The sequence below is a fragment of the Pleurodeles waltl genome, chromosome 4_2 (assembly GCF_031143425.1).
Source record: "Pleurodeles waltl isolate 20211129_DDA chromosome 4_2, aPleWal1.hap1.20221129, whole genome shotgun sequence".
NCBI lineage: Eukaryota > Metazoa > Chordata > Amphibia > Caudata > Salamandridae > Pleurodeles > Pleurodeles waltl.
In genome coordinates, this window is record NC_090443.1 from 433,572,133 (window position 1) to 433,584,788 (window position 12,656).

The following is a 12,656-nucleotide window of genomic DNA, read 5'->3' on the forward strand; positions in this document are numbered from 1 at the left end:
TGGTGGCTACCCCGAGGAGCCCCCCCCTTGCCTGCATCACTGAAGAGACCCCTAGGTCTCCCATTGGACTACATTGCAAACCCGACGCCTGTTTGCACACTGCACCCGGCCGGCCCTGTGCCGCTGAGGGTGTACTTTTTATGCTGACTTGTGTCCCCCCCGGTGCCCTACAAAACCCCCCTGGTCTGCCCTCCAAAAACGCGGGTACTTACCTGCTGGCAGACTGGAACCGGGGCAACCCCTTCTCCGTTGAAGCCTATGTGTTTTGGGCACCACTTTGACCTCTGCACCTGACCGGCCCTGAGCTGCTGGTGTGGTAACTTTGGGGTTGCTCTGAACCCCCAACGGTGGGCTACCTTGGACCCAATTTTGAACCCTGTAGGTGGTTTACTTACCTGCAAAACTAACAAACACTTACCTCCCCCAGGAACTGTTGAAAATTGCACTGTGTCCAGTTTTAAAATAGCTTATTGTCATTTGTGTGAAAACTGTATATGCTATTTTGCTAATTCAAAGTCCCTAAAGTTCTTAAGTGAAATACCTTTCATTTAAAGTATTGTTTGTAAATCTTGAACCTGCGGTCTCGAGGAGCCATCCTTTCTGGGGGTTAAAGGGGACAGGAAGTACACCCTCGCACTGGTGGTGAGAGGATCCTGCCTCTATGGCCCAATTAAGGAGGAGCGCTTGCCCTCTTCTTATATGTCAGGAGTGTTCTGCGTTTAGGGTGTGTACACGGGGTGGAATGTTTAGAGGAGTTGAGAGAAAGTGTGGACAATAACCTTGCTGTATTATGCTTAGAACCCAGCAGTCTGATTTGATTGCTTCCCAATGTGGAAGAAATCATTGTTAGTTTCCCCCCCCGTAGGTGTAGTGTGATTGTAGGGGAATGCGTGGCAAGTCTCAGCTTTGTGGCAGAGGCCACCTCAGGGGAATTCTTCTGATTTTGCCTCTGCTAGAATTACCCCTGTAGGAACCACATGAGTACCCCCTGCTTACCTGCTGATGATATGACTGCTGCTGGTATTGGTATGAATGATGCTTATCTGGGGAAATAGCCTTTGCAGCACCCTGTGTTGTTGTCTCCGAAAGGAGCTTCTTGAGGAGGCTTCTGGAGAGCACTTATACTTTTTGCGATGTCTGTATTCTCTGTTATTTTCTCTAATATCTGGTCAAGTTGTGGACTCAAAAGGTAGGCTCACAAGGAGTTGCAGTACTTCTGGGCTTCAAACCAGAAATTCAGAGCTAAGCATGTCTTCACAGGATAACAGAGGTTTTAACCTCCCTAGCTGCCGTTGCCATGCTGTCTAGAGTGCTCTTTATGGTGGCATTGGAAATTATCCTACCTTCAGACACAATATCATAATCCCTCTTAATAAACTGTTAAGGAAGATGCTGTAGAAGATTCTCCTTCTCTTTCCAATGGGCTCTATGAAATGTTAAGAGGAGGCCCACTGGGTTGATTTTAGCCAGTGGGTGGGGGCTTCCACTGCAACCCTTTTCCCAGCAGCTTCTAATATATTGCTTTCGTTATCTGGTGGCAGAGCATCTCCTATGGCTGCACAGAGGCCTGTTTACAAGCAGTGTGCATTACCAAGGAGTCTGGAGAGACATTACCAATAATGTACATGGGGTCTGAGAGAGAAGCTTTATACTTTTTTTCTAACCTATAGGTAATCTCTGGGACAGACTTAAGCATACCCTTAAGCACTGGAAAAAACTGCATGGATTGTGCCGATTTGGATAATTTTTCCACAGGGAAGTCTTCATTCTCAGGAATGATGTGCATAGCCACCTTATGGTTCAGCCCTCTGAGTGACCCCTTGGTAGTTGACAGTGTTGTCAGCAGGAGAGGTCCTAAATGGAATAGGCTCCATGACTACGTCCCCTGAATTTTTTTTTTATTTTTTTTTTAAACAAGGTTTATCCCCTTAAGGGTTTACAGCATAAACTTCCCAAGGGTCGTTAGTTGGCTGAGGATAAAACAGTGCCTTCACAGTTAGCAGGAGCGATGTAAATACTGGGGCTGCATATGTCAGAGCATGAATGTGGAGACCCGGGAGGGGAGCGTGAGAAAGATGATGTCAGGGCCATTGCCAGTGGAGGTGCCTTGAGACCCTCAGGCGTGAGTAGCCGCACTTTAAAATAACTGACTGATTGATTGTGATGGGGAAACAAGCACTTAAGGATGAGGGATAGCGAGCCCCATTCTGCTTGGGATAGGTTATGGGGCATTAGCTTCCTTGGCATAGATCTTACCCCTGTGTGGGTGAATGTGGATTCAACAAGGACAGTAATCAACCACTTCCTATAGACTATAAAGAGTCCTTGAAATGAGCAGTAGAATGGTTTTGGCACCAACTGCATTTTGAAAGTGGGCTTTGATGGTGGTTTTGAGGGTCAAGACCATTTTCTGAGTTTGAGTGGAGTGTTGGCACAAATGCGTCTTTTGGATTTGATGGCTGCTTGTGTTTGTCGGAGCCTTAGGCCAGATGGGGTCCAAAGACTTTGTGCGAGTACCTCTTCAGGTAAAATGCCTTTGCCCTGTGCCAAGTGGAGCCTAAGGGCTGGGGAAGCCCTGGAGGTGGCTTGTGTGGGCTGAATTCCCGTTCCCCAGAAGGGCAGTGATCAGTCTCGTTGTGTGTCTGATTTTATGTCGAGGTGCACCGATACTCACAACTGTTAGGGAGGATTTTGTTTGTGGCACAGAGTAAGATATAGATGAAGCCTCTTACTGTTCGGGCTCCTCTGGGTTAGAGATGTGAAATGAGACTACCTGTAGGCTGGGCTGGTGTTCATAATATTGTTTACAGAGGATTCCCAACCTGACGACAGGGAATATTCAAGCATGTGAATCTATGAAAGGCCCAATCTTAGAGAGTTAGGCAAAATGTTCTCTTTTTTTTAAAAAAACCTCTCAGCTACATTAAAATATAACTTGACATTTGACAAAATAGTGGTAAAAACAAAAAGAAATGCAGAAAATTGTTAACACTTAAAAGTGATCCTGTTCTTTTAACAGTTTTGGGGACTTCACTATCCTATTATTCTCAGCAGGAATTTAGTTAGAGCTAACTTGAAAACATGTCCAATTTGCAGAACATGATGCATAATTGACTGCGGCGATGGAGAATTAAGATGGCCTCCCTGTCAAGAAGTTCTGGCTTAAGTTGGTGCGTAAATGGTGTCATAAGATAAAAGATTTTTGATGAGTTCAGAAAATCCACTCCTTTCATTACTTTAGGTCTTCTACTAAAATTGCTGTGCAGTAGTTTCTAAGCTGGGGAACGCTGTAGAAAACTGAACTGTGGGACATTAGAAGAAACCAAACATTGCTCACCAGTAGCACTAATTATTTTATACAAGTATACTTCTGCTATACCCAGAAATCCTTCTCCGTCATTAAGCGATAACAAAAAGGCAGGGTAAAATTCTAAACATTATAAATATTAGGCACGTTTATCTTGTTGCAAAGGGAAAAGAGACATGGAAAAACAGTCTTTTTAGGAAGAGTTTGTAAGTGAGGAGAGTGAGGAGAGTGGTTAGTCCTCTTATGTGCCACCATACCTCTTTTAAGGATGCTTAAAGATATCCTGGGTTACATTATGCAATTTAACACACTGCAGGAGTATTTTGGACCACTGCATTTCTTTTAACTGTGGTACATACCTTGCTGCTTCGAGAAGATCTTTTTCTGCCGCTGAAGCTTTGGAATTCGCTCTATGATGGGATTAAAAAATGTAACCTGAAACAAAAAGCAAGACATTGGGTGAGAAAGCTTTACTTAATCACAACATTTCAATTCAGATTGTCATAAAAAGGCCTTTCCATCATGACCATCATGACCAGATTATCTCAAAGGACCAACCCTAAAGGCACCTTCTTTTCGTAACAATTCTAAGACCTAACTTAGAAAGCCACCACAGCCAACCCTCACGAGTCTAAAATCCCCAAAGAACATTTGTATTTTTATTTAATTTTAGGCACTGAGGTTAGGCAAAATTAGGACCAAAAACCAGTAGAGCACTTAACAGACAACATTTTCATAATAGCAGGAGTGTCTCGATCAGGAGGCGCTTTATACAGAGCAATGTGGGACACAGTTGAGAACAGATTACAAAAACCAAGATATGAAAGTGAGTGGCCCAGGACATACCTGGGACAGTGATGGATGGCCAGCACAGTATAATATTCATTTACCTTTTACAATGCAACAGATATATATTTACAAAGTGAAACAAAAGATAAAGTACATACCAATGATGGTCAATCCCACAAGTTTGATTAGACTGCAAGGGTTCATCTACATCCAAATTTAAACCAGCCAACCCTTATTAATATCTCTTTAACCTGATTAAAATGACAAGTAGTGTGCTGATTTCTGGTAGAGCAGTGATCCTCAAAGTATGTCCCAGGGGCTGTATACAGCCCTCCTGACATTTACATGCAGCCCCCAGGTCAACAGCAGAACTATGCTGTTTTCTAGACTCAGCACTAACACTAAAAATGTTAAATAAAGGGGCAAGTATTAATTTAAAGGCTAACTGAAGTTAAAGAAAGCAAGTAATTAGGGTGTCCTGGACTGCTTAACTTTAGAAACTCCTTCATTATTAAAGGCCTCTTGCAGCAAAAGTACAAAAACATGAAAAAGTGTATTTCATTTGTAGAACCGTTTCACCTTAATACATAGGATTATATAAGAGCATTGATGAGTATTTTTTTAAAGTGATAGTTTTAAAATGGAACTTAGAAACTTTCATTCTTCCCTCCACCCTGACAACAATGCTTATTGTGAACTAAGAGAGGCAAGTCAGTTGTTATATGAACTCTTTGGAAGGCCTGGGTTTCAATTAAACATGAACAACATTAAAGTTTATTCAATTAGACACAGAAGGTTTTGTACAGCATACATACTGAAGTCATGTATTTCAAAGTCCATGTATTTCAAGGTCCTCGTGTGATAATGAAGCAAAAAGAGGTAAAGTGAAATAAAACAATTCCTATGATCACACAGTTTGGTTAAGTGAAGAAGTAGAGATTAATCCCAAGTTTAAGGCTTCACATTGTGCAGTTCAGACATTAGACGTATATGCTTCACATCACCTACATCCATCTTACCACTAACCTTCCCCTCTCATACCCCTCTGACTAACACCCTGCTGGCTTCAGTGCGACCCTCGATCACATCACATACCAAATTGTGTGGCCCCTGGGAAATGTTTGTGAGTGCCATATTGGTAGGGAATGTGTTTCAGAGCCATAACAAAGTGGTCAGCATTAAACATACACAAATACCCTAACTTTGCTACCTTTGTCCTATTCCAGTGCCGACCCCAACAACACAACTTGTCAAGATAGCAAAACATACAAACTTCTGAAAACAACAAAGTGCTCAAAATAACTGAGGCACATCATAAAAATCAAACCAAGCATGGCAGACAGCATCCTCAAATCAATTTCTTCTGCTACAATTTTAGAATGAAAGTGCTAGAGATAATTCCATATGCAAAATAAGCAACAGTTGTTGTCTGCACAGGTGCCATCAGTGGCTCATTAGCAGTCATAAGACGTGCTTTAAATGATGGTAGTAAGCATACTACGTTACAATGACGACAGGGTGTGAGACCTGCCAACACAACCATAGTTTAACCACCACAGAGAAGACTCAGTCTCCACCACAGCCAAATTTCACTGATGGCCCAACTGATTAAAGGCTGTTAGAGAACTGGCTTATATGTGTGTCTGCCCAATTAGGATGGGTGTACGAACTGCAGTTTTTTACTGCCTGTCGCTGTCAAGCAAACCCTGGCGGTAAGGTCTGTGGAAAAACAAATGCACCCCTTGCCATTAAAAATTACTCCCATGTCAAGGGGGCATTGTTTTTTGTTATTTTATGTTCAGAAATAAAACAAAAATGCTGTATGGCCCGTCAGCTTTGACGGAGACACAGGGCAAAGTTCCAGTGCATTCCCAGGAACCGCCTTGAGAGTGGTTCATGTGAATGCTAGAAAGTGTGTTGGCCCGATGGACATTTCTAAATGTGGCAGTCAGGCACTCCACCAGGGCCAAAGAATCTTTTACTTCATTGCCCAGGCCGAAAATGTTAAAAATAGAATTATATTGGGCCCCTAATCATAGTCTTAGTGATAGTTAGCTGCACGTTCTAATTGGAGGATCAATGTATTGAATAGGGAAACAAGTAGTAGAGAAAGAAAGGCTGTACTGGATAAGTGGAAAGAAGTGGTTACAAAGGGTAAATTGTGCCAATAGTCAAAGACCTGTCCTGATCTGTCAAGGCCATTATATTGATCCATATATTTTGAAGATCTGGACTTAACAGCATCAATCCATTGGCTGCTGCTTTCTTTGAAGATGGGGTCCTCCATATTGCCCTTCCTTGATTTGTTAAGCTTTACAGAAGTCACATTTACAGCTACAAATCTCAAGAGCCACGACTTGCTAAGTGAGATATATCATGACATTGGAAGACATTCCTGTGGGGTATGGAGAGCTCTTTCAACGGAAGAAGGATTTTGAAAAAAGGCGATGGAGTACCCTGTAAATTTGTTCTCTCTTCAAGACCCTCTGATTTCCAAGTCTCCGTTTCATTTTTCATGGAGACCAGCTCCTCCTCTGTGTGTTGGCCAAATGGGGATAATCAAGAGAAAGAAGCACTGAGAATCTTCAGTTAGGTATCTGGTTTTAAAGATGTTAGACGCCCTATCATATCTCCTGCAATCAGGACAGCAGTCCTGGCAACCTTGAGGGCTGTGGCAACAGTACCACAGATCTTTCTCCCTGCAGTGTCCATCCTTTTGCTTTCCCTGTCAGGGGGAGCAGATATTTCTGGGGCTGAAGGGTGAGGACACGACCCGACTGCTGACACCATTACTTTGTCCAAAGTAGGAACAAGCCATGGAAAAGTCAAGCCTTTTTCTGGAGACCTGCACTAAGAGGTGAGGTGTGTTGTTGTCTTTGCTGTTGCAGAAGTGAACATTTTTCTTCTGCTAGCTCCAAAAGGCCAAGTACTAGCAGAAGTAATGGTGTAAGTGTCAGGCAGTATTGTGAGGTCTCAATAAATATCAGGACAGCTGTATGAGGAGTGTCACGGGAAATTTTTCATTTTGCAGTACCTCTGGCTAGGGCATCCTGAAATGCAGTGACATCTTCCATGGGTGAAACTCTAGCTGGTGATCCAGCAAAAGAAGATGTCAGATTATATGATGTCTGCATCACTTCTGGACGAACTCAAAAGGAGACCTCTCCCTTCTGTGCTTCTGCAGATGATAGACATCCTGTCGAGGAGGTGGTGGAAGTGGCAGCTGAAGTGACTTCCGTGGAGAAGGAGGCCTTTTTCTGATCAGAAACACAGATACTGGACTTGAGATCTCCAGCTTCAGAGTAGGTTTGTAGTTGGAACTAGATAATCTACCGGTATTCTGAAAGACAAGAGCCCAAGAGGGGCTGCTGTTGCTTCTGGGCATAGTCTAAGTTTTGTCCTTCGTGGGAATACTTCTGCTGTGGAATATAGAGGAGACAGAAACACCCTTAACATCATTCTGAGTGAAGCAGTGAAATGCTAATGTCCAGTGTATTGATGTTAACAGTGGAGAAACTTTTTCTCGCCATCACTAATCAACTCGGCAGCAAAGCCTGTTTCGAAATTGGGTGACAATGGACAGTGGCAGTGCTTGTGCTACAACAATGAAGTTCTTTTCAAAGCCGAACAGTAGCACTTAGGTGTTGAAACAGAGCCAACTCCAGAGGGAGAAAAGGTCTGTGTTGACCTGTGGGCTGATCTCTTTGACATCAAGTGGGATCAACAGAAGCAGTGGGAAAGCAAATGTGTCATCTCTCTTTCATCATGGATCTTTTCACCTTGGAACACCAAGTTCTATAGTTGTTAAGGGGTGAGGGCTTTGACGTAGAAGAGGCAGAATCCTTTCTGGAGGCCTTTTTGCTTTCTCCTTGGCTTTCATGTCTTCTAGCCTGCCACAGTCTGATTCCCTCATGATCTTTTGAACATTTTCACCCAAAATTCACATTCAGTGGTAGAATGAAGGTGAACTCAAAAGGCAGACTACCCAGAACTGACAGGGTTCAGAAGCTATCTTTGTTTCTGTCACAAACTGCACTTCACAAAGTTTGAAGGCATTGTGACTGAAAAAGTGTCCAATAAACGGGAAAAATTAAGCTCTGACAGAAAAACTGTAGAACTTAGGTTAAAAAAAAAAACAACAACAGCCACAGGATCCCGAAGTTCCACTTTCACGAGCCAGACAAAAAGTGGTTTTTAGAGGCAACTCGCTGTACGGTGCATTCTGGGAATGAAAACATGTAGGCTCCTTGCAGGCATAGGTGACTTTGTTTGCACTACAGTAATCTCATGCCTATTAGCCCTTATATTACTATCATCCAACACCTTTCAGCAGCAGTTTAGAATCAAGATGCTGTAATGTAGTTTTGTATGTTTTTTCCTGAATAGAAAAGAATATATTTAAATAAATAAAAAACTCTTCCTTAATGGCTAATTAGTGAGTGTCGTTGTACATTTTAAACGTTAAATTCACACTTTCTCTTGAAATATTTGTGGAACAAGTGTTCCCTATCCTCCGCACGCAGTGGGAAATCATTCTAACATTTACGATGGTCAATAAAGATCATATGAAACAGAACAATCTTTCTCACTAAGATTCTCTTAAAAATATCTGCTCCTCTTCTATCCAAGGGGATCCTCCACTAGGCATTGCAAGAGTTCCATGGGAAGTCTGCTGCATCTTCATAAACAAAGCACTTGCACTTATCTCTTCACTGAAGTTGGAGATGTGCCACTCCATATTATTCCTATTGAATCCAGTCTCCTGTTGTCTTTGTACTCTGGTAGCATTCTTTCTTGGTATATATTTTCGTGAAAAATAATGATCAAGAATAATAGTTTTTATTTATGATGGATCCAATACACAAATGATGAATTAAAGTGTTCACATTTGAAACAAGTTTAATATGGTGTATAGGAGTGTACTTATCTGTGTAATCTAGTTATGCCACATTTCTATAGAAACGCCATATAGGATAACATGGATACTGGTCTGATGCTGCTTTGCCTTTCACTCCTGCTCTCCCCCCTCCCATCCCGGTCTCCTCTACATCTTCTCTTTCCATAGGCCCTGAAGTAGCAAAACTAAGTCAATGTCGTGGTTTTTTTTGTTTTTTTTACTGTACGAGTTCTCTTTGAATGAACTTTCTTGTTTTCTTAAATGTAGCACAAGTTTCAAGTCTCTTCCGCTGTAGTTCTGCTGCTGGGCCAGTCTTTTCATAGGTGTGAAGTTTAGTTGTCTAAAATGTTGCACATTACTTTGAACATCTCCAGATAGCAATAACACAGATACTGCTCAATACTTTCTTTAAATGAGATAGTGCTTAGGAACTGAACATGATGTTGAACGCTCTGATTTGTCTAAAACTAAATACTTGTGAACATGCCACGATTAGACTGTTTTCCCTCATTTGTTACGCTAGAATTGTGTATAAGAACCCCTTGGTTTTGGGGGTAAGCAGTAGACGTTCCCATTCTACTAGGGATGCTACCCTTTTTTCTTTATGATTTTGCTGCTCATTTACCACTTAGAATATCTCTGATTCTTTATTACTTTGGGGGGGGTGCACGGAGGTGCACTGGGAGGTGACAGAACACAGTTCCTAATTTTAAATGTTGATTTTACACGTTAGAACTTAAAGGCCTGATTCTGCATTTAAACTGTTGTTTTGCATAAGATGTTTTTCTCTTCCACTGCCGATGCTGCAATTTTCCTGAAGCCTTCTGACAGGCTCAATAGGCATTTGTTATGCATTAGACAACTGATAGTGAGGTTCTTACAGGGAGGAGAGGGGGTGGCAGAAAACACGGCTCATGCTCATAGGAAGAACTGTCTGAACCACAAGATTTGTTCGATATAACAAACCAAGGACATCATTATGTAGGTCAATGTGATTAGTAGAATTCAATTAGTGTGCGTTGCAGAGGCCCCTCAGAGCCCATCCTAGAGGGGCCTCCATCGTTCAGAAAGCTTCAATTTTTCCTCACCTGGAGTTTGCTGTATAACTTAGGAAGCAGACCTTAAAGAAGTCTGCTGACTTTGAGAAGTTAATACTGTCCAGCTTTTGCAAACTTTCAGTGCTTGAGTGTTTAAGGTGTCATGCCTATGCATTCTTATTCTCTCATCAGAACCTTTCATTTCGGTTTCTGAAACTGACACCTTATCTTGCCTTTGAAAATAATTGCACTTTATGCCTAAAAATACCATTTATTGATTTCGATTAGGGATTTTCCTTTAGGAACACACTTCATTCTCATCATTTTATTTGTAATTTTTATTCTTATGTGGTATTTTATCTTGTTTTGAAATATAGACTAATGGAGTATTTACATTTGAAACAATGATGACCAAATGTAATACTTTTTAAGTAAATAATTTGACTTGAATTAATGTGTGAATAAAACCCTTTAAACTTGCATAAAACTTTCTACTGATTCTTGTGATACCCCAACTGGACTTCACTGCTCATGATATTTGATGTAAATGATTGCTCCTAAGCATCGCTCCTTGTCGACTAACAAAAGGCCCATAAGTCCAAAGAACGAGGGTTACTTAATGATTATACTTGACAACTGAGCTACAAGGATCCCCTCTCTGGCAAAGGCCAACAAGATCCAATGCCTGGAGATTAAGGTGTATAATAATAAGACTGACAGTTGTGATGGGTTTGCTAAGAGCATAAGTAGCATTTTGGCAGACATTGCTGTTGACGTACTGCACAGTACTGTGAAACATTTTGCCTCATCTGCTCTATTTGTTTGTCACTCTCACTCTTATGGTACGCAGAATTTTTTTGTAGGGATTTCAATGCTCTGATAGCGGAATCAATATTGAGTTCTGGTCGGCGCAGGGTGTTCCTGAAGAAACTGAAGTTACTGGCAAAACTAGAAGAGAATGAGGGGGCGGATTACAAGCTCTGTTATTTAGCAGTTCAGCTGCAAGGGGTAGCATGCTTGGAGGCTGCTTTCCACGAACATGAGACACTGGTAGGCACCGCTCATCACATGAGCACTTAATAAAATAATATTTCCAGCTGCATTGTCTGACACAGGTTTGCCCCACCTAGTGAGAGTTGCCCTGGGGTACTGGAGGAAGAGTATACACCTTACTCGAAGGGTACTGCATTTATCACCGAATACCCCTCCTGGGTCTACCCACTCAAACAGGATGGCCCACTGCAGGGGAGTCGAGAGCTTGGAAAGAGGTGGGGATTACTGTTGCGGGAAGACTATTCAAGTGCAAATTGGCTTCTTTCAATCCCTCTTTTGTCACACAAAGGCCTACAGGACACCCCTGAAGCCTAGCAATATATATACTGGGGCCTCCTCAGGTTGTCTGCGATCCCACAAAACTCAAGTGGAGTTCAAACACATGGCCTGACTTTTGATAGAGCGGTCCGTAGCAATAATTTACCTGTGTTCGGACGCTCTTTAGGCCGATGAATCTTTTGACTAAGTGGGAACTCTCTGTACTCTTATATCGATCAATTGCATCAAATCAATAATCAATAACGTACATAAGCAATACCCTGTTCAACATAACACTTAACAATTAATCCAGAATACATTTCGGCGAACCCTGACCTTTCAGTCAGGAATAACCACACCAGTTTATTGCAAAGTTAGTAAATTTATTTCCCTATATTAACAAAGCTAGCACAATAAAAATGTGTCTTAACACCAAATGATAAACATAAATGAACATTAATAGCTGTCCATAACGGCGAAACAAGTGTAATCTATGTAGCATTTGAATCACAAGGCATTCGATAATAGCAATGCAAATCACTAATACGATAATCTGTAATGAGCTAATTGCATACATTTAGTCAGCATAACAAGGTCTCAAATTGCATCGTGCAACAAAAGGAATCCTCATCTAACCTCAAATTAGCATCGGCATGTGGGACTTCATGCAAAAACAATTTAGCAACATTAATTTAGAAAACTCCTAGCTAGGGATCTTATCAAAATCAGCAGTTGGTTACCTAAAGGAAACACAATGCAATTGTACAATTTCCTTTCATATTTACCAATTACGATCAGCATACAAGGAAGTCTTCGTCTCACAGGTACCGTTTCTCGATCAACATGGGTACCGTTGCGATCAGCATGGGACGGGGCAAAGGGGCAGGGGTGGACGGGGCAATTGCCTCACGGCGGCAAGGAAAAACTACTACTTCATGCATAAGGGATCAAAGTTAAAGTCTCTAGGGCAAGAATCATTTAAAGTCTCTTTCTCTCGACTAGAGAAAGCATCAAAGTATCTCTCAAAATGGCGTCGCAGCAAAGTGGGCCATAATAGCTACGAAGTCTGCAAAATGGCGGGATGTCCAATAATGGCCTAATTTCTCCTCGTGCACCTGGTTTTTATAGACAACAGTTCGAATCCAGTAGGGTCTTCCATTGGAGGGTTCATAGGTTAGCTTCAAATTGTCCAATCAAAAACAACAGTTCTCAAGCTTTTACTTAAGCATACATTATCCTTGGAGATGGGTACGCACGTTGCAACATTGTATACCAATTAGCTCACTTTCAGAGCCTCCATTGTCCGCACCTGCAA

The 12,656-nt window shown here is 41.8% G+C and overlaps 1 protein-coding gene across 1 annotated transcript in view; it reads right to left on the reverse strand.

The window, feature by feature from the left end:
• The window catches only part of LOC138293888 (serine/threonine-protein kinase N2-like), a 189,378-nt gene that overhangs the window by 158,060 nt on the left and 18,662 nt on the right, over nucleotides 1–12,656 (reverse strand). Inside the window, exon 5 of the mRNA XM_069233181.1 lies at nucleotides 3,667–3,775. Coding sequence (XP_069089282.1) covers nucleotides 3,667–3,775 — 109 coding nt within the window. The remainder of the gene's footprint in view (nucleotides 1–3,666; nucleotides 3,776–12,656) is intronic.